The sequence below is a fragment of the Xenopus tropicalis genome, chromosome 1, assembly GCF_000004195.4.
Source record: "Xenopus tropicalis strain Nigerian chromosome 1, UCB_Xtro_10.0, whole genome shotgun sequence".
NCBI lineage: Eukaryota > Metazoa > Chordata > Amphibia > Anura > Pipidae > Xenopus > Xenopus tropicalis.
This window is the reverse complement of record NC_030677.2, coordinates 153,614,849-153,640,873: the sequence shown is the minus strand read 5'-3', so window position 1 is coordinate 153,640,873 and position 26,025 is coordinate 153,614,849. Positions and strand designations below refer to the sequence as shown.

General features: G+C 37.7%; 2 protein-coding genes across 4 annotated transcripts in view; both read left to right on the top strand.

Annotated features, from left to right (window-relative positions):
- The first annotated feature begins 59 nt into the window (after nucleotides 1-59).
- Nucleotides 60-7,228, top strand: snap29 (synaptosome associated protein 29kDa). Of its 2 annotated transcripts, NM_203657.1 has the most exon segments (7): nucleotides 258-265; nucleotides 1,303-1,437; nucleotides 2,283-2,555; nucleotides 2,773-2,966; nucleotides 3,156-3,241; nucleotides 4,079-4,171; nucleotides 6,315-7,110. In NM_203657.1, coding segments are annotated over 5 exon segments (774 nt in total). In that variant the 5' UTR covers nucleotides 258-265; nucleotides 1,303-1,437; nucleotides 2,283-2,315; the 3' UTR covers nucleotides 6,476-7,110.
- Nucleotides 7,229-16,435: 9,207 nt separating this feature from the next.
- The window catches only part of cltcl1 (clathrin heavy chain like 1), a 61,314-nt gene continuing 51,724 nt past the window's right edge, over nucleotides 16,436-26,025 (top strand). For both annotated transcript variants that reach the window (XM_002931888.5, XM_004910576.4), the window contains exon 1: nucleotides 16,436-16,623. In XM_002931888.5, coding sequence (XP_002931934.3) covers nucleotides 16,582-16,623 — 42 coding nt within the window. In that variant the 5' untranslated portion in view covers nucleotides 16,436-16,581. The remainder of the gene's footprint in view (nucleotides 16,624-26,025) is intronic.

Sequence of the window (26,025 nt, the reverse complement as noted above, 5' to 3'; positions counted from 1 at the left end):
CGATAGGCAACATGGCGTCTGAATTTGTAATTTTGGAATTGATCTCCGGTTCTAATTATCTATATGTGAATTCATAACTTTAATAACACAGCAGAATTTAAATACGTGTCACACGTAGCTGTAGATGAAAATATAATGATAACTAAATGGAAACAACTTTTTTAAACAGGATGACATAATACTAGTAATGCGGAAATAAAAGCAAACCGGCTTCTAGACGTCAGAGGAAGGGCGGAAGTTCCAGTCAGTCCTATAGAGAAGTCAGGTGAGTAGTCATGGGAGCTTCTAGCAAAGGGTTCAGTGCCTATGATTTACTTCTGGGTGGGAGAGTTGATACGAATCCATATACATTACAAGTGATGTGCCCATTACCAAAGGCTGGACTCTTTAGTTTCGTGATATTGTCCCCTGGCGCTAGTACTCGCTACCCTCTGTATGGCAAATCATTCACCTTGGCATTTAGTTATGTATTATAGTGATAGCCATCTACTGTGGCCACGACAGTAGTGAAATGCCTACACACAAGGAGAGCTTTAGACAATTCTAAAAAAAAATAAAAAAAAATATATATATATATATATATATATATATATATATATATATATGTAAAAATCCTCTACTAAAAGTAGGTTGCGATTTCCACACTGGGTGCCCGAAGAGGTGTTTTTTGTTTTAGACTTACCACTATAAGCTACCCACTAATCCACATATGACATAGGTGTGACTTGACCAATATCTGACCAGTTAAAAAATTCTCAGCTGGCTGGTGAAAAGTTTATCTGCTATTAATTTCATTTTTCAATTAGTCTGCATAGGCCTGCATCAGAATTCAGTTTTTAGCCTAGGAGCTAAACAATCTGATAATTATTTTTTCCAGAATACAGTTGGTCAAATGGCATAAATATGTTCACTTTGTTACATTGCCATACAAGATCTTTACATTGATTGGGGTTGGGATGTGGGATCTACCATTTTTCATTTATTTGATTTCAGTTCTTTGTCTGCCACTGTTATGTAACCCATGCTTTCTGATTATGGCAGGGCAAAAAAAATAAACTTCCTCCTCCAGTGAGGACTTTATCTGTTTGTTTGTGCCTAGTTCCCTGACATTAAGTTTATTGTTGAAGTGACAACTAGTAGAGTGTCCATATTACCATGTACCATATTAGGCATATTTTATATAAAAGTATTTTGTGGTATCATTTTGAATAACTGATAAAGTATCTATAAAAAGTTATAGTACATTATTGTTATGAAACATAGAATCGCATGGATTTAATTTTGCTTTTTTTTTTCATGCAGAAGTGATTTCTGCAAAATCATTTAAATTCATTAAAATGAAAGAACACAAAATAGTTGAATGCATAAGTGTTCACCCAATCCTGTCATGTCAGTGGCGTAACAGAAGCATGCCGTAACAGTGGAGAGAAGCCATAGGTAACCCTATGGTAACACAGCCTTTTCTATCTCTCAGACAACTGATTTTAGAGTCTCTCCTGGTGGCTGTTTTTATGCCCCTATTGGCGCAATCTCCCAGAAAGCCCCTATAGTTATTATACAGGTGCGTGGCGACTTATTGGAGACTTGTGCAGACTTGTAGGAGCCACTGGGGTATCAGTACTTATATGATTCCTATTTCTATAGACACACCTTGAATATGTCCATAGCCTTTTGGTTTTAGAAAGCAAGCAGGTCAATTTCTCTAGCATTTTCCACTGATTCATTACACTGTCTTCAAGTCAGTATTTGGTAGTTTCACTTTTGGCAGAAATTACAGCCTTTGGTCTGTAATAAAGGGGCCACGGGATGTGATTAGGCTGGTGTGGGGTAAATTTTGGTGCAGCATGCTGCTTGCACTACACGGAATACATATAATGGGTTCCGTTGGCCTTTCCCCATTAGAATTAAAAAAACAATCATCTGAGTGATTGCATCTATTGCTGTTCTAATGTGGTCCAATCCTCTACCTTCTTGGTTAAGTCCCCATTTTCTTTTTTGCAGTAGGCATTTGAATGTCATCTAATTCAGTTAGAAGTTATTTAACTGGATTGACTATTTGATATGTTTGTATGGGGCCATGTAAGCTATACTATCAGGTGTGACTGGACAACTGAAGGTAGAATATCTTTGACCTAGATGTTACTGTAAAAAAAACAAATGGTGAAAACTCTGCACATCTCCACAAAAAACAGTGTAAAATGAGGGAAAACTTTAAATGATGGTATGAAAAATTGAGGTTTTGCGAGTATATACTGAAGTACTACTCCATTCTTTTGTTGTAGCATACCACAGAAGAATAGAACCTCATTCTCATCATGTCCAGAAGCTACAATCCCTTCGATGAAGATGAGGACGATGACTTTAAACCAGTGAAGTGGAACGATGCAGCTGACCCTTATGAAGACCCAGTAGAAAAAAGAAAGAGGGAGGCAGCTGACAAGCAGAGGAGTTTGCAGCAAGAGGTGACAAGGAGGGCAGAGTCCATGGTTGACAGCAGCAACAGGTCATTGTCACTAGTGTATGATTCTGAGAAGATTGGGGTAGACACTGCAGAAGTAAGTGATCAAAACATTCACATAAAAAGTTTCATAGTAGATACTTGCTAACCAAAAGAATGCGAGTCATTACAGTGTTAATAAAACAGCATCTTAACTGAATTTTTAATTGTGACTTAGAACTGCAAGATAATATACTGTATTATATATTTTAGAAAGATTTGTGTGACCAGTGCAGCTTACATAGTGTGCATATTGCTGGCTGTTTGTCTTCCAGGAACTTGTCCGACAAGGAGAGGCTTTGAAGCGGACAGAGAGGATGGTCGATAAGATGGAACAGGACATGAAAACTAGCCAGAAACACATTAACAGTATAAAGAGTATGTTTAGTGGATTCACAAACTACTTTAGGTCAAAACCAGCTGAAACACCTCCTGAAAATGGAGCATCCGAATACAAATCCAGTACAAAGTAAGCCCTGAGTATTGCGTTGCGTGTATAAATGCAGTTAGTATATTAATGCTGTTATAAATGTAATTGCATCCCTGTAGTATAGTTTGTGGTGAAAGTGTTGTGTTGCATGTGTTTGCTTTGTTTTTCTTTCTAATCCTTTTTTGTATTTTTTTAATTACTTTTTTTTCATGTCTCCTTTTCATTTAGATTAGAGGAAGCCTTGTCAAGCAGCAAAGCGCAGGAAGATAAGTATCAAGCTACACATCCCAACCTGCTGAAAAGAGAAACTTTAGGTTTGTATGACAGCACCTACATAAGATATAACTATGTTAACATCAAACACCTGGGTGCTGCCAAACAGATTCTTAAAGATCATAACAAATTCAGATTGAAAACAAAATGTGTTTATTTAAAGACCACTTTTTAGTCACAGTGATCTTTCTCTGGGTAAATTCTGGATCCTTAAGTAAATATATTTATATTGCTTTCACTTGACCATTGAATGTGTTGATGAAATTAATGATACATAATCAGTCCATATGGGGAGGGTGCGGAGGGTGCGGGGGAGCCTGGTATAACAATGGGAACAGGCAAGGAAAGACACCTGTGATGTGGAAGAAGATGTCTTTGAGGGAGAGTGGCCCCCCTAAAATGAAAATAGTCCAACATGCTGCATTACCAGCATTGGCTTTGCAGACTATAACTTCAAACCCAGAATCGACATTAACAGAATATTGCCTAGTGCTTCCTAAACCAAAAAACGCTCTGCACTTTTCGTCATTGCTATATACAGAAAAAATGGTTAAGGAAATGGTTATACAATTTTTTTTTAATATCTCAGGCAGTTCCAGACTGGCAATCTGTGGATTTTGGTAAATGCCAGAGGGGCTGCTGTAACATGACATAGACAGTCACTATTTATTGGGCTGGTGGTAGGCTGTTTGGGCCTCTGCTGTAATCTCAGGTGTGACATTGCATGGTATTGTGTGTTTGGGTTCTCACAGTCATTTAATGTCTTAATTTAACTTGTGCTGTACATCTAATATGGTTGTGTCTAATTAATTTGAATTTCTTATGGTAAGGCATATGTAAGAACTATCCATGTTAATTTTATTTTGTTCATCTTGTAGAGTCAAGCAATAATATGGGAGCATCCAGCTCTGGATATCAACACAAGAACCAGGTGCTAAGAAATTATCACCAGAAAGTCGACTCTAATTTAGGTAATGTTTTGCTTAAGTAAAATTCTGAGGCAGTTCATAGGTCCTAGGGGTTTAGTTTACATAGATCCAAATTTAACTTTACCAAACTTTAACAATGGGAGGAAACCAGTAGTGGATAAAGTTAACCATGAAGAAGATAGCTTTGTCTCCTCCAATCAAAGGCAAGAGATATCAAAATTAGTGCTTGAGGTTTATATGCTGTAGGCACAAATTCTCCTATATACTACACATGTTGGTATTTAAATAGGCTTGTAAGTTTATAAAGAGCCTAACTAAAAACAATGGTTATAGTGAAACTCCAAAACCACCTTAGGCATGATATTAGGGTTTCACTATATCCACGTAGTGGTGGAACTTCCTTTTTTTTATTAGACTCTCCGACATTCCAGAGCATTGCAGAAAGAAGTTTAAGCATACAATGCACCCTAACCAATTTGCATTAAAATACAAAACTTTACAAACACATTATGTGAACAGCAAAGCAGATGTAAAGGAATGCAACATGCATTCCTGACAAGTGTCGGGCTGTCGGTTGGCAAATATGTTCTTCAGACTTCTTTTTATTAAAACTGGCATAGCTAATCAGAATCTCCCCATGAGCTTAGCTTTAATGTACCCCCCTGCAGTCTGTTTAAAAGGATTATAAACCAGAAAAGTTATAATTTTTAAGTATTGCTTTGCCAAAATTAAGAAAGCAGTTAGAGGTGGCAAAACAACCCTTTTTAACAACTTTGTAAAACATTACAGGGGGTTTTGGATTTAACAAATTATTTTCTATACAGTGCAGAATATAGATGTCTGAATAATTTTTCTCTTAATGGAATTTGGGAGGAGAAAGGATTCAGACTAGCACTCAGTGATGCTTCTGAGCAATCACTCCATTATTCAAGTTTGAATGCCTCTCTAGCGCCCAAAGCAGTTGACCACATTCTGACAAATTGACACATGTATCAGCTTTAATAAATGTGTAAGTTTCTGGACTTTCTGGAAAAAATGTTTAAATTATAAAGTATAATGAACTCCTGGGGATCGTTTTGGATTCCCCATTTTCCTTTTTTTTTTAAAAAAAAAAAAATCTTCATCTGAAATGCACATACCCCCTGCCTCGTATTAATGTTCTAAATTGGTTTATTTGATAAGGCTGGTCTGTCTGGCCATGATATTCCATTAAAATTCTTTGCTGTCAAGTTGTAAAGGTAGGTGGACCTTTCACACATCTGGCAATTTAAATATGGTATTGCATGCTTTGGCATCTGGATTACTATAGGCTCTGAGGATCATTAACTACCAATCCTACATTTACTATTATCAGTATTACAATTGCTTTTTAAATTACTGAAATGTGTGCCTTTGCCCTAATGGGGTAACCCAGTGTCTTTTTACATAATAACACTGAAAGGATTTGTGTGGTATAAGACTGGGAGTGAAATAATAAGAGAGCTGCTCTTCAAATACCCCTTTGGCCTGTCTACAAAACCATTATGACTGCTAAAGTGATACTGACACGAAAAAAAAACTTTTTAAAATATAAATCTACATAAAAAGTTGCCTATAGGTCGTGTTGATCATTTTTTACTGATAGGGCTGCTTTTGTAAGTAATTGTTACTTGAAATCCCAAAACCTGACTGTTTTGCCAGCCTGACTGTCCCTTCTCAGCCTGTCAGTTATAGCTTCTAATGCTAACGGCCTCCTGCTGGACAAATATGGCCGCCCCCTCATAGAGGAACATGGGGGATCAGATAGGGAATGTAAAAGCTTGGACAAATACTTTTATGGCAAAATTATAAATAGCATGCAAAGACAATGTTATGACAGATGTAAAAATAATTTCATTTCTGGTGTCAGTATCTCTTAACAAATACTTCCTGTTTTGGCATATCTTTCATAAACAGTTTGGAGGATTGCGACTCTAATTACCAACCAACTAATCACATTAAGAATCTATTGGGAAAGAAATAGGCTCCCAACAGATTTTAATGACTGATTCTAGGCATCAAGGCTACCATTTATAGATGACCTGGTTAAAGCTAAATGACAAGGTGTAACCCATACACCGTATTTTTTTTTTCCATACCTACTAATATTGCTGCATTTTAAAAATAATAATACTAATCCTAAGGTTGTGTTATTCCTTTCTTCCAGATGACATGTCTTTAGGTTTGGGTCGCCTGAAAAACCTTGCACTAGGACTTCAGACAGAAATCGATGACCAGGATGAGATGCTTGGGCGCCTAACTGGCAAAGTAGATAAGATGGACTTAAACATCAAGACTACAGACAAGCGGATTCGCGAAGAGCTATAAAAGACAAATTTCAGACTTGACCAAGACCGACTCTTGAGTTTTATTCTTGTGGTTTTTATAATGTTATGCAGTTTTTTTTTTTTTTGTTTTTTTTTATACTGGGACATAAATATCCCACACATCCCTATCTGAATCTTATATCTTCTGTATAACTATACATTACATTCGTTAGCATTAAATGTAGATGATGTTTTGCAGTATTATTACTAATATAGATCCTTATTAAGATATAAAAATGAATTGTCTTACTATTGGAATTGTATTGTAGTGATTGGCAGTTTGTTATAGCTCTGGATCTGAATAAAGTATTTGAGTTCATTTGCTAGGTATTACCTTACTGCTATATGACAGAATAGACATATGAACATGCCTTTATTAAAACTGCAATATTTTACACATGCTCGTAACATAGGGTTTAATGGGCCCTGCCATATGCCACTTTCTTATTACCCTTATTATTTTAATCTAGTGTTCTGAAACTTTGTGTATAAATATGTTTATAAATTTATGTGACACTCCCGTAAACCATACTGTGAATATTTTATCAGTTTACTTGTTAAGTTAAAAAAAAAAGCCTAATAATCTTGCCTGTTATTATTTTAACTAACTTGTTTAATATATTATTTGCTTTCTGATTTTGTGCCATTTGTCTTCTTTAGACAAATTTGAGTCTGTAGACTTGTTTCTCTGCCTGACATTTCAGATAATTTATTCATACTCCCTTATACTTATTAAATGTTTTGGACATAGTAATCCTTATTTCCCCTTTTGTATTATTAGCACACTTGGGCATATTTTAAAGCTGTGTAAAATATTACATGAGCAATAACACCATGCACCCTTGTAACTATCAATTACAAAGTTGTAATCATAATCAAAACGGGGCACATGTGCTTCAGATAAAATCAGTGGTAAAGAATTTATAGCAGCTGTTGAAGGCAAATGTGCCTAGCTTTTTAGTAGCTGTACATTAACATATATACTGTATATCTTTAAGCAGTACAAGCTATGATAACATCTGAGCCTGTGTTTCACTGTCAAATGCATATATGTTTGAGGGCGTGTTTAAAAAGGCCACTTTGCATACTAGACTGAGAAGTAGCACAATAATCTTGTACAGCAGCATTTTTACCTAGACATAATATATTGATAAATATAAAAGATTATTTGGCTACTTGATGCAGGGTTGCATGTCCTATATCATTGCTATATTTAACTAATTTTTATAATTGTTTTCATCATAAACAATAACATGTAGTGATAAATTGGAACATCCCTACACAGTGTATACACTTGACTTAGGTTCCTCCAAGAGTTTCCATAGAGAACTATCTTGTAGGCCGAGTGTACATTAGGGTAAACAATGTGCTTATATCTTTCTCCCTGGAATCATTGAAGTCCACTTTATGACATCCACAGCTATTAATAGTTAAGTTCTGTCAAGTTCTCCATACTCTAATCATGGCCAAAATGTGAGCTTATACATTTAGATCATGATCCAACAATGCCATCAGCAAAAAAAAAAAAAATGCTTCTATTTAATTTTCATTGGTTAAAGGAGAAGGAAAGGTAAAAACTAAGTAAGCTTTATCAGAAAGGTCTATGCAAATACAGCCATAAGCACTCACAGAAACGCTGCACTGAGCTCTCTGTCAAAAGAAACACAGGATTTCTTGTCTCTTTTTTTGTAAACATATTCTTTGGTATCAGACTTCCTCCCAGAAAAATCCTTCTTTCCTGGGGCCAGAGATTGCAGCTCCCCCCTCTCTTCAGAATTCATAAAACTCCCTCCCCCCTCCCTTAGGAATGTGTAATCTGAGCTACCAGCCTCTAGAGCTGCAAGCAGGAAGTTAGGAAGACCACGCTTAAATGGCAGCTGCAAATAAATAAATGGAGGGAGCTTCTAGGGCTCTTTACTCAGGTTTGATAAAGCTTTCTGCAGAATAAATATAGAATTCTAGGTGGCACTAATGTGGACGAAAAAATGGCAGTAAAATATCAAAATGACTTTCCTTCTTCTTTAAGATATTCTAATTTTTCACAATCTTCTTATTCTTAGTATTCAGTTTGCAGTTAGTAAGAACATAATTTTCTCAGTAATGGCATTGCAAAGAAGTAATAATAGACATTCTCCAAAACTGGCTCTCATTTATTTAAGTGACTATGGCCGGATAAAAAAATCTTAACTCGTGCATTAACATACATTTTGAATTTAATGACAATTTTTTACAATTTTGTAGAAAACCTTTGTGAGTGTTATGTTCTTGACTCAAATCTCACCTCCTGTTTCAGCCATTTAGTGAGTAGTTTATTCTATAACTAATATTAAAGGATGTCATTGGCAGCAATGGCTAAAGGCTGTATGGGGAGCCAAGTCAAACTGCAAAAACAACACAAATGAGGTGCCTAGGAGTGTATTTTTGGAGATTTTGCATGGGCTTACTACTTATTTTCCAGAAAAATATATTAGTTTTTGCTCAGATGATCACCAGTGCAACTGTGACGTTGCTAGAAGCACCGTTCTAGCATTTCATGTTGTGAAATGTTAAGAGAACCTTGGAATAAATTTGGGATCAACTCGTTCTGTGGCCTTGACTAGCTGCTAGAAGCACCTTTGTGCCAGTACTTATTCAAACCCACATTCTGGGGTTGACCAGCTGCTAGAAACAATTAAAAAAAATTATTTGTACGCAAAAAGAAGGAGAAAGAATGGTATATTCAGTTAGCCTTTAAAAATATAATTGTAACCAAAAAATAAGGTGTTAGTAGAGGTATGAGACCTGTTATCCAGAATGCTTTCCTGATAAGGGATCTTTCCGTAATCTCCATACTATAACTCTAACTAAAAATGATTTTACCATTAAATAAACCCAATAGGATTGTTTTGCCTCCAATAAGGATTAATTATTTCTTAGTTAGCACACTGTTTTATTATTACAGAGAAAAAGGCATTTTTAAAAAATTTTAATTGATTATAAGGGAGTCTATGGGAGAAAATTCTGGTTTCCTTATTACAGATCCTGTACCATACTTTGGCACTTTGGTAATAAGACCATAATGCACTTACCCTTAACATTTCACTTATTACCTTTTCACTAGAAAAGGATCATACATCTGGAGTTATAGGAGAAGGAAAGATACAATGACTGTAATCGCTTACCCTGGGCTGGTGCTACTGTTAGCAGAAAACTGCACCAGCCAGAAGAGTGATCCTCTTTCTTCTACTTTCTTTGCACAAGCACAGTAGAGTGAAAAGCCAAACTTTAACAAAAAAAAAGTTGCCTTTTATCCCTATACTTTGCATGCATGGGCCCCAGGATCACGCGCGCGCGGCGAAGAAGGAAGGAGGAAGCGCTGCATGGTGCTGTTGGCTGGTGCTGTTCTCTCCGTATAGGGGGCACCAGCCCGGGGTACGGGGTAAGCGATTCAGGTCACGTGGGTGCCTAACATTTTGGCACCCCCAAGTGACTTAGCTTTTCCTTCTCCTTTAAGCATCATTCAAATAGAATGCATGGAGTTGTCCTGTGGGCTTAAATATAGGGTGTATAAAAACACCTGAGTCTGGTGAAAAACCACATATGTATAAGTCACAACTGCTATAGAACTCCCAGTGTATGTATAGACCCAAATACAGTCCTCTTTTAGTGGCTTGGTAGTCTTTAACACAAAAGGATGAATAAACTGCCTGAATACATATTCCAACAAAAAATATTGTTGCTAAAAAAGTATTATTTTTAATAGCATTTCCTGGTGCCAAGGTGCATTTTAATAGCATTTTTAATAGCATTTCCTGGTGCCAAGGTGCATTTTGGGAAGCAGTAAGTATCATTTGTTTTGTTTAATCGTAAACAATTTTTAATTTACTCTTTTCACTTTTTGCTCTTTACCATCATGTGCAGTTTTTTTAGATTAGTCTTGCTACCTACTAGAAATACTAGGAAAGTAATATTTCAAAGCCTGTTGGGTTCACACATTCTCCCACTTATTGATACCCTTAGGAAATAGTCAGTGATAGTTCAGTAAGTATAATAAACTTGGGGACCTCTGCCCTTCCATTTATTTCCAGTGATTCTGAGATATTCTTCTAGGGCGTCCCATGAAAGCTATTATTCAGAAATAAACTTACTCAGAAAAAAAATGAGACAACTTTTTGCAAAGAGACACTACAATCCAATTATCTTTGGGCAGCACATGCTATAAATATATCCCTGTATATGTCTAGGAAATGTTTTTTTTTCTTTTCAGTGCCTGTTTCATTAACTATAGGATGTTTCTGGTTCATTTTTCATATTCTTTCAATAAATACAATTTGCTGCAATTAAGAACAATTTTAAAAATAACATTGGTCTGCTAAGTTAATGGTATTTTAATTGAGGAAATGAACAAATTATGGAACAGTCTGCTGGTAATTTCAAGATATTTATAGAAACGAGCGCAATGCAAATTAGATCAAATTTTCAAAATATGAAAGTTAGATTTTGCCTTTAATTGCCTTAAAGGCCTGTTTTCATTCATGAGGGAGTGGGGCTTATCATGTCTTTGAGCAGCAAATAGGAAAAGGTGTATTTGGGTAGTTCTTGTAACCAAGCATTTGACAGAATTAATGATAACACTGTTTTTCAAATTATAAAGAAAGAAAGAAAAAAAAAACTATCAAGTTACTTAATATGATTCAAATCAGAATGAACACCTCATACTTATATATTTAAACCACAAAGTATGTTGGGGCAACAGCTGCTGTAAGTGCAACAATGAAAACAGCTGTTGCAGGACACTGCCTGCTGGTTGCAAGCAGTGTCCTGCTGCACTTCAAACACCCCCATCCATGCGCTTCCTGAGGAAAGGAAATTGGAGACATTCTTTCAGAAGACGCAGAGGAATTCATGGAATTGAAAGACCAAGCCTGTCCAGAGATGAAAGAAAATAGCTGAGCCTCTGTAATATCAAATGTAACTTTGTTACTGTGTATATAAATCCAGAAGAAAAAAAAATAAAAATTAGAAGCAAAACTGATTCCTTTTGCTATAAAAAGCAGTATTTATTATTATAATTTTTTTTAAAAAAACTTACGGGCTACTTATTATTCTCTGAATCATAGAAAAGAGACCTGTCACATATGCTGTTAATCCCACACTGCCAGTGGTAAGTGGGGCCTACTAGAGGTTCATAACAGCTCCTGAAATCCCTGCTTTAGGCTTCCTTTTATTTGCATGAAAACCATGAGACAGCTCATCTGCCACATGTTCCACAGCCCTAAAGGACTACCATAGCTAAATAAACTACCAAAGTCTTAAGACGTCTATTTTAAGTAATCTTTATAGTGTAAGCTCTTCCAAGTAAGGTCCTCTGACCCCATTTGTATCTTGTAATTCATGTTTGTTAAATTGTTGGAAAATCTGTAATTGTTACAAATTCATGTAAAGGGATGTAAAACCTGTTTGTACTATATAACTAAATGGAGATGTGAAATGCAAATCAGACACTCTACTCTTGGCAAATGTATCAAAATTTAAGTTTAAATTTAACTCAAATATACTGGAGAATATTCTTAAGAACCATGAATAGTCGGTATTTATTAAAGAAAAAATGTAGCAAGTAAAAGCTGACATGGTTCAATAGAAGTATATGAGAATTGTCTCTAACAACTTTATTTATTTCCCCAGTTATTAAAACATTCAAGTTTTTAAACCTCATTGAAAATGAATGGAATAATGTGACTCTCGCCAGTGAGACAAAACACATTTCTTAAATAAGCTAGCATTCGAGAAGAAAACTTACACAAGTTTTGTAGGGGCTATATTTTCACGTCTGCGTTTTTTTTTTTCATGATCTCGAATTTTGATAAATCTACCCTTAGGGGCACATTTACTAACCCACGAATCCGAATCCGAATTGGAAAAATTCCGATTGGAAAACGAACATTTTGCGACTTTTTCATATTTTTTGCGATTTTTTTTCGGCGCCTTTACGACTTTTCGGAAATTGTCGCGACTTTTTCGTTACCAATACGATTTGCCCGAAAAAACTCGAGTTTTTCGTAGCCATTACGATACGCTTGTATCTTGTCGCAACTTTTTCGTATTGAGCGCTCGTAAGCGGCGGGCGAAACTTTCAGACTTAGCATGATTTTGGAAGCCTCCCATAGGACTCAATGGCACCCTGCAGCTCCAACCTAGCCCAAGAAAAGTCACCATACTGAAGCTTGAATGAATCCGAATCTTTCATACTTGGCACGAAGGCTACGAAAAAGTCGCGACTTTTCGCGCAAGTAGTAACGCTACGAAAAAATCGCCAAATTTTGCGCAACATTCAGAATGGCAATGAAAAAGTCGTGACAATTTTCCGAAAAATCGCCAAATACCGATCATTACAAAAAAAACCGCAATCGGACGCATTCGGCTCGTTCGTGGGTAAGTAAATGTGCCCCTTAGTCTCCCCAATAAAAGAAGAAATCTGACATGTATATAAATATACAATGTTAACCTATTTAATAAAAAGTGTACAATTCTAAACTCCCACATGGAAAGCCATCTGTTAGTAGCCTAATCAGAAAAAAGATCAACCTTGGCCCCTGGTAGAGATAATGGCAGATGGCATAATGAAGTATATATTGGCAAGGGCATTGTCTGCTGGGGCTTACTATCTGACAGGAATGGGGACAAGTGAAACAGAAGGCACGACTTGTAAGTGATATGGGGCTACTGCAGAGAACACAAAGAATAAAACAAGTTAGCGAGTTAGAATTTTAGAAGAGACTTCTGTAAGTTTGAGAGGAGTAATACACTGTTTCTTATAAAGTACAGAAGCTTGCAAAACTAGCGGATTGTTAAATGTTGGTGTTACGAGTTTATTAGTCTCAAGAGTTGAGTTTTTTAGAGAGCATTTAAAAAGATGGAAAAAAGTAGGTTGGTGGGTGTGTTGGAAGCGCTGGTCTGCCACATCTATATTGTACCTATTTTTTGGCCAGTTCAAGGTCCCACTAATTGTTTTGTATGCCATAGGTGCAAAAAAAGTATCCTTTTTTAAAAAAATAAAAATATAAAAACATGTTAGATGGGACCAAATATGTAATATATGTGTGCATACCAAATATTCTATGTAATCTAAACATCCCCAATGTTCACGAATGTCAGGCCAATAGGAAAAGGGTAACAGTTCAAAATAGACCACTGACAGAGTGGGTGTAATAAATATGTTCTAGGCCTGGGAGATGAACACATTAAGTACATCAGTTAGGTGAGCATAAGTACAAAAACCTGTAAATCTGGTGCACCAATAAAGCATACAGATCTCTCTTTCTATGTGCAACTTATTGCAATGTCCATGGCAACAGTAAGAAGTCTGCTCTTCCTATCGTGCCAAACTGAATAGTACAAAATATTGATTTAGCTCTCTACTATTGTACCACCCCAACTACCAGGTAGATGCCCTGGTTAAGTGTCTCATTTGCCTACTCAAAAGCCTTTTCTTCCAGTAAGGTATTTGTAATGCAAATAATGGTTAGCATTTGCCATTTTTTGTCCTCTCTGCCATGTCCTTGTCTCTAGATGCATTGCTTAAGCTTTAACTACATGCATGTCATTCATCATTATCATTTATTTAAATAGCACCAGCAAGTTATGCAGCCCTTACAATAATTTATAACAAACAGCAGTTTGCCATTAATTTAACAAACAAGTGCTACCATTTGCAAAACTATACACAACTGTGTATAATATACACAAAGGGACCCAGAGTAGTAGGGGGCCTGCAGGAAAAGGCAAGGAAGATGGTTGTGGGTGACCCACATTGCACTTGGAATCACAGGGTAAGGAAACAGCTGACACACAAGGATAACCAATTAGGATTGGTTACTGTTTATGGTATAAGGACTGTTCAATCAAGTGTGTTTGATAGGTTTCTCTAAACAGATAGAAGGAATGAAGGAATTCATTATGAAAGGAGAAGAGGGGTCAAAAGTCATAGGGAAAGCAAAGGAGTGTATTTTGAGATCAGACCTGTGATACAGGGTGGACCTTATTGTCAAGAGTCTGTATTTTTATATACGTATATGTATATATTTTTTTATAGTAGGGAAGTAGAGAGTCAGTAAAGGGATTTGCAGAAATGAGAAGCTGATATTCAAAGGTGAAATCATTGGATGGGTCTAGAGGCAGCGTTTATAACAGCAGACCGTGAAAAGAGTCTAAAACACCTAAACTTCCTATTAAGTTTCTAATTATTTTTCACCTTGACTTATGCAATGTGCTTTTGCAGTAGTCAAGGTGAGAAATAATAAGACTTAATAAAAATTTTGGTTGGTTCTACGCTAAGGTAAGGGCACTAATGTGCAATGTTGCACAGATGAAAGTGACAGCATTTGGCAAGGGTTTGGATGTGCAAAAAAAGATAGAGGAGAATCAAACATAAAACCTATACAGTAAGTGTGTGTGGGAGGTGATCTTGTTGACTGTGGGTAAAAACTAAGTTATGAGATAACAGATAGGTAATTTGTGACTTGGGACTGAAGGATAAATGGGTTGGAGTAAACAGTAGTATAGAATAATAAGAACAGGGTCCCTAGGATTGAGCATGGTTATAAGGAGGTTTATTGTTGGGAAGACCCCTGAACTATCTATCCTATGTTTTCCATTAAAAGTAACTGAAAGAAAAAGTGCAATTAGGGGCCAGACCCTGTGATCAAAATGACTTTTTCACACTGCTTCACGCAAAGTTTCAGACTCACCTACAGGGATACCAGGAAAACTCTTGGTGGGCCCTGGTGTCAATGGGCCCTCCTGATTCTAACAGTTTGGCCTAATTTATGGTCAAAGAGACGAACTATAAAGAAGAATAGATTATAGTATGTAAAGATAAAAAAAACTATGAAAATATAGATGTTGAGTGAGAAGTGAAAGAAAAAAATTTTGGAGAGCAGGCCCATGGTCTAGGATTTTCTGGTGGGCCCCTGCGATCCCAGTCCGGCACTGTTCACGCATTCAGAACAATGAATTAAAAAAAAGGTTGCACTGCCATCAGTGGTAGGAATATCTTATCTGTCGGTTCGGGCAATCCAACAAAAAATTAAACCTGCCCCATCAAGATCTGGCCAATTTCAGACCAGATATCAGCTGAACAGGGCGTTCTTAGTGCCCATACATAGGCCGATAAGCTGCTGAATAGGTCTAAGGGACCGATATCGGCAGCTGGAATCGGACCATGTTTCCCTTCTGCATACATCTAGTCTGGGATTGGGGGTTTGAGGGGGCTTGGTGGCCAGCTGGGTTGCCTAGGGCGCTGGGTTGACTTAGCCTAGAGATAATAATTTCCAAAATGGATTGTTTTTTAAAGGCATCAGCTGACAATCAGGCACCTCAAAAATGTGCTTGGAAATTAATTTATAGTACACGTCTTTATAACACAGATAGTAATTATATCTTAGTTGGGATCAAGTACAAGGTAATGTTTTATTGTTACAGAGAAAATTTTAAAAATTAGAATTATTTGCTTATAATGGAGTCTACTGGAGACAGCCATTCCGAAATTCAGAACTTTCAGGATAAGGGATCCCATACCTGTATATATAAAGGCTATATTAGTTTATTATGGAAATAAGAAAAGGGTTCATAGGAATAATATGAGATTAAGACCAACTAGAAGATCCTCTGGGTCTTGCAGAATGAGGATAAGTATTGATATTTAGGGCAGTGGCACACAGGGAGATTTGGCTTTATGTCTTTTTAGACATAAGCTTGGGAAAAAAACAACCCATTTTCCTACTCTTATAACTGTTTTTTTTAAATAGTTAATGTATAAATAATTATAAAGTGTTTGCATATTAAGACTAGAAACAATAAAACTTGACAACAACCATCACGCCCTCATGGATGCCAGCAGAGGGAGCAATAGCCAAGAGCAGAACGAAAGCCTATGGCTTCCACTCACGGTTACCAGGGCAACGTCCCCTCCTCTCTTTTCCCATCTGTGAGGCTGCGCAGCCGGCTTGACATTGCGCATGCGCTGATCCTGGTTCAGCCGTACCGTGTGTCCCGGGCGCCGCTGGCGGAGTCTCCTCAGGACACAGATTTGGTTGGATTGGAGCGAGAGGCCCGGGACAGGCAGCCAGCATGGCGCAGATATTGCCTATCCGGTTTCAGGAGCACATGCAGGTAAAGGGCTGCTTTCCTTGAATGTAACGGGGGAATTGAGCCATTTGCATCTGGATGCAGAAGAAAAAATTGGGGGATCTGAGCATGAATTTGGCAAATTATTGATGCTATCGTGGTGAGAAGAAGGAATAATTGATAGCATTTAATAGGGCGGCCGTCAGCATCCGATTAGTAAAGGAGAAGCAGAAATGAGCAAACCTTAACCCATGTAAGGCAAATTATTAGGAAACCGTTACCGTCCCATCTGTGGCAGAACTACAACTCCCGTAAACCCTAGCAGTCACAGCTGCAAAGGAAACTGCAGTTCTGCAACAACTAAGGAATCCATTTCCAAAGGGTCGTTTCCTTAGGGGTTTGAAACAGATATATATGCGACTGTATCTAAATAACGGGTTTGTGGGCAGTCACAATAGCTGGGCTGCGGCCCGCGGGCCGCCCTTGCTTCTGCCTTTTCTGATTTGATCCAAGAAGAACTGTGGCACGTTGGGGCCTTGTGTAGTATGACATAGCAGAACAGTGTGGCCCTGTAGGTCTGACTCCTGTGCAGTGAATATTGCTTGTGCTACATCTCTATGGTCTTTATTCATTTTCAGTAACTATTTCTCCTGACAACCTCTGCCCAGCAAATTCTTCATTCATATTATCTTTAGGGGGTTTCTCCAGAAGAATTCAGCTGAGTTGTATATGACCCCCCCCCCCCCTCCATTCTGTGCATTGGTGCAGCTCATCAGCCTGGATTCTCACAATATATATTATGCTGCTGCTGTGTTGCAGTGTCCTGTTTTTGCTGCAATGCTCCTTATTTCTGTGTATGTTGTGGGCTGTGCAGCTGGATTAAAATGCTGAGACTGATGTAGATGTTATCTAATCACCCCCTCTTTTTTCTAGGTTATTGTTTTTTTAATAATTTAAAGGGACGCTTGGGGGTTCTGCTTGTTGGCAATACCCTAACTTTTTATTCCTGGGTATTTGGAAAAGGCAGGTCATTTTTTTGATTTGTTAGCTCTGTTTCATAGTGGTGTAGACATTTCTTTTGAGGATTTAAATCCAGCAGCATTAGAGCTAAACAGTTGGAATGTGAGATGCAGGAGCAAGGCCCGTCATCGCCAATAGTTTTATTCTGTAATGTTTTGACTTTGGCATTGGGTAAGGTTTTATTTGTATCTGTTTTGGGAGCACATTTTTTGGAACTGATTGTCCGAAGAGTTAACACAAGACTTGGAACCCAGTGGTCCTGTTTGCATACAATGCCAGCATTGAAGACGTTAACCCCAGGAATTAAAGGAATGTTTTAAAATGAATAGAGAGGAGGAAGTGCTGACTGAGCTCTCTCCCCCACCTTCCCTTTATCAGAGGGGCTGGGAGTGTCAGGACAGCCTGCTGGACCCACTAACCTCCTCTCTTTCTATCTGAAGAATATGAATGAACTCTCAGTTATGTCTGTACATAATGGAGTCTATGGGAGATGGCCATTCCGTAATTCAGAACTTTCTGGATAACGGGTTTCCGGATAAGGGATCCCATACCTGTACTTATCAGTGCAGGCAGTTTTTATGTGCAGAGGTTATTACTAGTATGAATCAGGACCCCCCAGACAAGATTTTGCAATAGGGGGTTCATGGGCCGCATTTGCCTGCATTTGACATTTTGTAGTGTAACTGTAGTTTGTCACACTTCATTCTATTTGTAATGTAATTTTAAATATAAGAAAAGAAGCTTTATGCACTAGAATGTTTCCGTTTTTTATTTTTTTTTGGAGTTTCTGTATTTTATCCTTATTTTTAGATTATTCTGTATGTCAAAGGCTTTCCTTAAAATGATAAATCCTTTAAACATCTCTTGCCTAATCCTGTTTCATAGCCTTGTGACCACAGGTTCTGTTGACATAGTCAATTACTAAGTTTTTGGTAAAGTAGGAATGCTTAAATACATGAGATTCCATGTCAGTGTTTTTATATGGGAACTGATATTATGGCTAAGCTTTCTTGCTGGTGATTGAAGCCATTAATAATAAATGGGTATAGTCTATAAAAGGAATTATTCTTTACAGTTTAAATGGAAGGAAACTGAATAATACAACTTTGCCTAATAAAATAAAACATAATTTTAAGCAACTCTACAATATGCAATCGTTAAAAATGTTAGTGTTTTTAGAGTAATTTTATATGTAATAGCTATTAAAAGTAGTATTTGTCTGTCGATTTGTATTCTCTGCACTGTTTTTTAATCCTGAAACAGTGTAGTGAAAAAACAGCTTATTAACAGTCCTGTGAAAAGGGATGCAAGACATTGTGGGATATGGAGTCTTGGCAGGAGGGGCGATGACTTTGTTTCAAGTGTCAGAACCAGGAGTGCAGAAAGGGACAGCAATATTGCTTTCCGTTACATTTACGTATACAGTAATGCTAAAACCATTACAAAAATGATATACAGGTATGGGATCTGTTATCTGGAAACCCATTATCCAGAAAGCACCGAATAACGGACAGCCTTTCTCCCAAAGACTCAATTTTAATCAAATAATTCAGATTTTTAAAATTGATTTCCTTTTTCTTTGTAGTAATACAACAGTACATTTTATTTGGTCCCAACTAAGATATAATTAATCCTTATTGTAGGCAAAACAAACCTATTGGGTTTCATTAATGTTTATTGATTTTGTAGTATCAGTAAGGTATGGGGATCCGAATTACGGAAAGACTACTTATCCGGAATACCCTTGGTCCTGAGCATTCTGGATAATGGGTCCTATACCTGTATATGATATATATACAGGTATGGGATCCCTTATCCAGAAACCCGTTATCCAGAAAGCTCCGAATTATGGAATGCCCGTCTCCCATAGACTCCATTTTAATCAAATAATTCAGAATTTTAAAACGGAATTCTCTTTTTTCTGTAGTAATAAAACAGTATCTTGTAATTGATCCCAACTAAGATACAAATAATCCTTATTGGATGCAAAACAATCCTGTTGGATTTAATTGCAGTTTTATTGATTCTTTGGTAGACTTAAGGTATGGAGATCCAAATTACGGAAAGACCCCTTATCCGGAATACCCTTGGTCCCGAGCATTCTGGATAACGGGTCCTATAACTGTATATAAAAGAAACAAAAAGGAGCACTCCCTACAAACAATCAACTGCCCCAGGTGCTGGCCAGAAGTTTATGTAAATGAAGAACAGAGTGCCGCACACACAGGGACTTAAAAAAGTACAAAAAATCTTTATTAATCAAACGTTTCGAACACTAAGGGGCACATTCAGATTCATTTGAACGTTTCGAGCGTATTTTCGCCGACTTCTTCGTACGTTTGCGCGAAAAAATCGTAAAGGTTTTCCCGCTGTTTACAATCGCTTGGTATGAAAATTTTGTGACTTTCGGATTGCCAATACGATATTATCGTGACTAATACTATTTTTTCGTAAGCATTTTCGTGATATTTGCGATCTTCAGAAATTTTCGTATCCAATCTGAATTTTTCCCATTCGGGATCCGCAAGTAAATAATACTTAAATGTGCATTTTCAACATTTCGGCCACATTTTAGGACCTTGAGAAAGGCTATGGGCACAGCAGGATACGTTAGATGTACGTTTAAAATAAAAGACTTGGTATTTGTTTCCACATTTTTTCTTTACTTGCTATACATATATATATATATATATATATATATATATATATATATAATTGGAAAGTTGCTTAGAACTATATTGTCTTCTATTATGCAAAATGTTATTTTTGAGTGAACATCCCCTTTTGATGTTAGTGTGTTGTAGACTGATGATCAGTGTACTTGCATCCTTTCTAAATACATATGGCACACCTGTTCCCCAATTCATATGTTTGTCTTTCTTAATATTATTCTTTACATTGGAAGAAAATTGAAAGATGGGGCACATGCTGATTGGTCAGTGCTGCAGAAGATAAGAGCACCAGAATGAGGAGAGCAGAGTGCAACAGGGCAGAGCTGCTGAGGAAAAATATGTTAAAGGGATACTATCCTGGGAAAACATATTTTTTCAAAACGCATCAGTTAATAGAGCTTCTCCAGCAGAATCCTGCATTGAAATATTGTTTTCAAAAACACAAACAGATTTCTTTTATATTTCATTTTAAAATTTTACATGGGGCTAGCCATGTTTTTTATTTCCCAGGGTGCTACAGCCATGTGACCTGTGCTTTGATAAACTTCAGTCACACTTTACTGCTGAGCTGCAAGTTGTAGTGAGATCACTCCCCTTCTAGCAGCCGATCAGCAGAACAATGGGAGGGTAGCAAGATAGCAGCTCCCAGTAGATATTAGAATAACACTCAATAGTAAGAAATCCAAGTCAGACTTGGGACTCCTCCGGTTACATGGGAGTAGGAGAAACAATAGGTTATCTGAAAGCAGATCTAAAATGTATTGGTGACTCTTTCTGAAAGCTCAGACTCAGGCACAATGCACTGAGATGGCTGCCTACACACCAATATTACAACTAAAAAAAAATAAATTTGTTGGTTTAAGAATAAAATTTTAAATGGTAGAGTGAACTATTTGTTATGTAAACAGAATAATTTAGAAATAAAAAGTACACCATAAAAATCATGACCATATCCCTTTAAGTAGCTGGTTGAGTAGGAGGTGGATGTTGGAGGGTATGTGTAAGGACATAGGCGTCAGGGGAACTGTGAGGGAAAATATCATAGGAACAAAGTAATGCTCATTGCCCAAGAAAAAAGGAGTTGGGAGACAGTCGACCTGCTAGCCTGTATAAGTAAGAAGACTGGCTAGTGCTAGTGTGCTGCAAGCAAAGCATGCATGTTGATAACAACTACTGAGATGGAGGCAAACATAGACATGGTTGAGCTTTGCTGCTGGAGGTAAATAGTGTTTTTGCCATAATCGGCTCATTATTGTATCACACTTCAGAGGAATTCAACCCAAGTGGGGCGATAGTTGCCTATGGTCTGAGTATATTTTCTGGTTATTTAAAGGAGAACTAAATCCCCCTCCAGGTACAAAAGCCCCCTTCTCGCATAGCCTAATACTTTGAAAAGTGGCCCTATAGAAAAACCCAAGCTAAAAAAACAAAGCAGCGCAGCAGCGTACCTAGGCGCCATCTTCTGTTCATTAGAAAATATTCCCAGCTAGCCCCAACTGCGTATACTCCTGTAGGGTCTGTATTGGCAGTGAGAACCAAAGCATTACTTGTAGATTGTAAGCTCTTTTGGGCAGGGCCCTCTTCACCTCTTGTATCGGTTATTGATTGCTTTATATGTTACTCTGTATGTCCAATGTATGTAACCCACTTATTGTACAGCGCTGCGGAATATGTTGGCGCTTTATAAATAAATGTTAATGTAATGTAATGTAATTTTTTTAATGAATGGAAGATGGCTCCCATGTATGCTGCTGTGCTGCTTTGCTTTTTTTAGCTTGGGTTTTCCTATAGGGACACTTTTTAAAGTTATAGGCTACACGAGAAGGGAGAGGTGAGGGGGGGGGGGTCAATGCAGGGCAGTTAAGGGAGCTTTTGTACCTGGGGGGTTAGTTCTCCTAATAGCTGTATGTGATTTTCAGCAAATGCTGTTACCTGCATATTCAAATTTGATACATATTTATAATTTGAAAGCAGATGGTATGAGCATTACCGTTGCCTCTAATTTTTATTAGGTTTCAAGGCTATGCAGCCGGCTGTTAACTTCTGTGTGCCAGTATAGTACAGGTATGGGATCCCATATCCGGAAACCCATTATCCGGAAAGCCTGTCTCCCATAGACTCCATTTTAGTCAAATAATTCAGAATTTTAAAACTGATTTACTTTTTCTCCCTAATAATAACACAGTATCTTGTAATTGATCCCAACTAAGATATAAATAATCATTACTGGATGGAAAACAATCCTATTGGGTTTATTATTAATGGTTTGTTGTTTTTTTAGTAGACTTAAAGTATGGAGACCCAAATTACAGAAAGACCCCTTATCCGGGAATACCCTTGGTTCTGAGCATTCTGGCTAATGGGTCCTATACCTGAATAATACTAGGAATTATGTCAGTATTACTAATCTACATTAATACTTCACCTGTCAAAGGACTACACCGCTAGTTATTTACAGCATGAATCTTCCAAAAGAAAGTGGGGTATCAGTAATTGAGTAAAGCCTTGTAAAAGAAACAAAACACATTTATGTCTGATTCTCCGTTACACAAACAAGCAAATTAGTAAGAAGCAAATTACCCCTTTATCTACCTGCTGCCAACTATGCAACTTAAACCACTGGTTTAATAGCACACATACAAGTTAAAGGGGTAGTTCAACTTCAAGTTACCTTTAATATGTTACTAAATGGCCAGTTCTTAGCAACTTTTCAGTTGGTCCCTGCTTTATATTTTTTATTGTTTTTTAATTATTTGCCGCCTTCTTTTAACTCTTTCCATCTTTCAAATGGGTATCACCAATTTATCTCAAAATATTATTCTCTACATCATACAGTAAGTTAACGGAATACTGTCATGGGAAAACATGTTTTTTTCAAAACTCATCAGTCCAGCAGAATCTGTTTTTCAAAAACACAGATTATATTTTGAAATTTCACATGGGGCTAGCCATATTCGTCATTTCCCAGGGTGCTACAGCCATGTGACCTGTGCTCTGATAAACTTCAGTCACACTTTACTGCTGAGCTGCAAGTTGAAGTGTTATCACCCCACTCCCAGCAGCTGATATGTAGAACAATGGGAAGGGAGCAAGATAGCAGCTCCCAGTAGATATCAGAATAGCACTCAATAGTACCTGAAACAGTTCTAATGTAGCGCTGGCTCCTTTTGAAAGCTCAGACTCAGGCACAATGCACTGAGATGGCGCCTACAAACCAATATTACAACTAAAAAAATGCATTTGTTGGTTCAAGAATAAAATTTTAAATTTTAGAGGGAAATATTTGCTATGTAATAAAAATCATGACAGAATCCCCTTTCAAAGGTGGACAAAGGTTAAAATATACAAACTTTTTTGACAAGAGATCATTCAGTTAAGCTTATGTAGAGAAGGTGCATAAACACTATCTGAACTGCCAAAAATATATTCTATATATAAAAGTATCGAAAGGAAACTATACAGGTATGGGACCTGTTTGGAGGTTTTTTGGATAAGAGATCTTTCTGTTGGTTAACCATGTTTTAAGTCTGCTAAAAATGTATTTAAACATTAAATAAACCCAATAGGATCGTTTTGTCTCCAATTAATCAATTAATGATTCAATTACACAAAATCAGCAGCATGCATGTCATGACTGTTGGGTCAGTTGGTTTTCTATTACTCTACAACACCTACTAGTAAATTATTTGCCAAGTAGAAATGGCAAAAACAGTGATTGATCAGGTTAGTGATGTCGGACTTCTATTATTCTGAACACAACTGTATATAGAAGGACAAAACTTGTCAACCTTTTTAAAGAATTTTTTTGCCTAATAAAAGAATATATTATTCTGAGCAACTTTGCAATATACATTCATTAAAAATTTGTAAGGAGAAGGAAAGGTATGATCACTGGGGGGGTGCCAAGATTTTAGGCACCCCCAGTGATTGTAGTCACTTACCTGATACCCCGGGCCAGTGCTCCTGCTAGCAGAAAACTGCACCAACCTGGGGTACCTGTGAGCGAGGGTTTCTCTACCTTTTTCTGTCTTTGCGTCACTTTCACATGCGTAATACAGTGAAAAGTGAAACTTTAACAAAAAAGCTGACTTTTTCACTGTAATGTGTATGCGTTTGCCCTGGGATTGTGAAGAAAGAAGACATGATCGCAGGTACCCCAAGCCGGTGCAGTTTTCTGACAGGGGCACCAGCCAACTTGCCAAACGAGCGGATTATAGTGTATGGCGACCTTAACATTGATAGTATGATGTGAGGAGAAAGAAAGGTAAAAACACAGCAAGCTTTATCAGAAAGGTCTATGTAAATACAGCCAGAAATACAGAAATGCTGCACTGACTTCACTGTAAAAAGATTTCTTGTGTCTGTAATTCATGTGCCACAGACACACAGCAGCTCTCTGCAGTCTCCTCTCTCCTGCTCCCCCCTCCCTCAAGAATGCTAAGAACTCACTCCACCCCCTTAGGAATGTGGATCTGAGCCAATCAGCAGGAAGCTGACTCATAGGAGCCGATTCATTAAAACACGAGTTCGAATCCCAAATGGGAAAAATTCATATTGGATACGATAATTTTTGAAGATTGCAAATATCCCGAAAATGGTTACGAAAAAAAAATCGTATTAGTCACCATAATATCGTATTGGCGATCCGAAAGTCACAAAATTTTCATACCGAACGATTGTAAACAGCGGCAGAACCTTTCCTAATTTTTCGTGCAAGCGTACGAAAAGTCGCGCAAGTGCGAAAAAATCTGCGAAAATACGCTCGGAGCGTTCGTGTCTTAATAAATCTCCCCCATAGTCTTACTAACTGAACATGTTCACTTGGTCTGGGTGTCTGTGCAGGAGTGAGGCATTATGGGAACTTTCTTTACACAGCTCAGCGTTTTTTCTTCCTGTTTGGCTTCAGATCTTCTGAACAGGTGAAATATTCCCCATCTCCCCGACTTAAGGGCATTATTGAGACAACTGAAGGTATGCCTGCAGCTTGAGATTAACTCTTTATTAGCCTTTCCTTCTCCTTTAACAAGATCAGTCTCAGTAGGGGCAGTTCCAGCAACGTTAAAGGAGAAGGAAAGGCAAAGTCACTTGGGGGTGCCAAAATGTTAGGCACCCCCAAGTGACTTTAACCGCTTACCTTGTACCCCGGGCTGGTGCCCCTGTTCGGAGAAAATAGCCCCAGCCCGGGGTAGCTGTCGGCACTTCCTCCTTCCGGCTTCGCTGCGCGCGCATGCGCAGTAGAGTGAAAAGCCGAACTTAAACATTTAAGTCGGCTTTTTCGCTCTACTGTGCATGCCCGGCCACCGGCAGTTTAGGAAGCTGAAGGCGGAAGGAGGAAGTGCTGCGCTCCAGGTACCCCGGGCTGGTGCTATTTTCTCCGAACAGGGGCACCAGCCCGGGGTAAAAGGTAGGCGGTTAAAGTCACTTGGGGGTGCCTAACATTTTGGCACCCCCAAGTGACTTTACCTTTCTTTTTCCTTTAAACCTAAAAATGTTATTCTGTTAAACTGGACTGTAAATTGTGCAGTGCAAGTTCAACACCACTCATTAGGATGGGAGTAGTGCACAAAAATCAAATAAATAATGGGGTCCTACTAAAGATGTGGAAAACTTTATATATTCTGACACTGTTGCTGCAGATGTAATCGATTTTCTTGGCTCTAATGGGTACAGCGGAGATTCAGTTCTGTTGATCACAATTATTTTTTGCTATAAACTTCAAAACAATAGACCTATATTGCCTGTAATAGTATTTAAG

Excerpts from the sequence above, each read along its gene's own strand:
- snap29 (XM_012958135.3), top strand. The coding sequence starts at position 2,316 with ATGTCCAGAAGCTACAATCCCTTCGATGAAGATGAGGACGATGACTTT. Across the intron at positions 2,967-3,155 it reads GAATACAAATCCAGTACAAA|ATTAGAGGAAGCCTTGTCAA; the intron begins GTAAGCCCTGAG and ends CTTTTCATTTAG. Across the intron at positions 3,242-4,078 it reads GCTGAAAAGAGAAACTTTAG|AGTCAAGCAATAATATGGGA; the intron begins GTTTGTATGACA and ends TTCATCTTGTAG.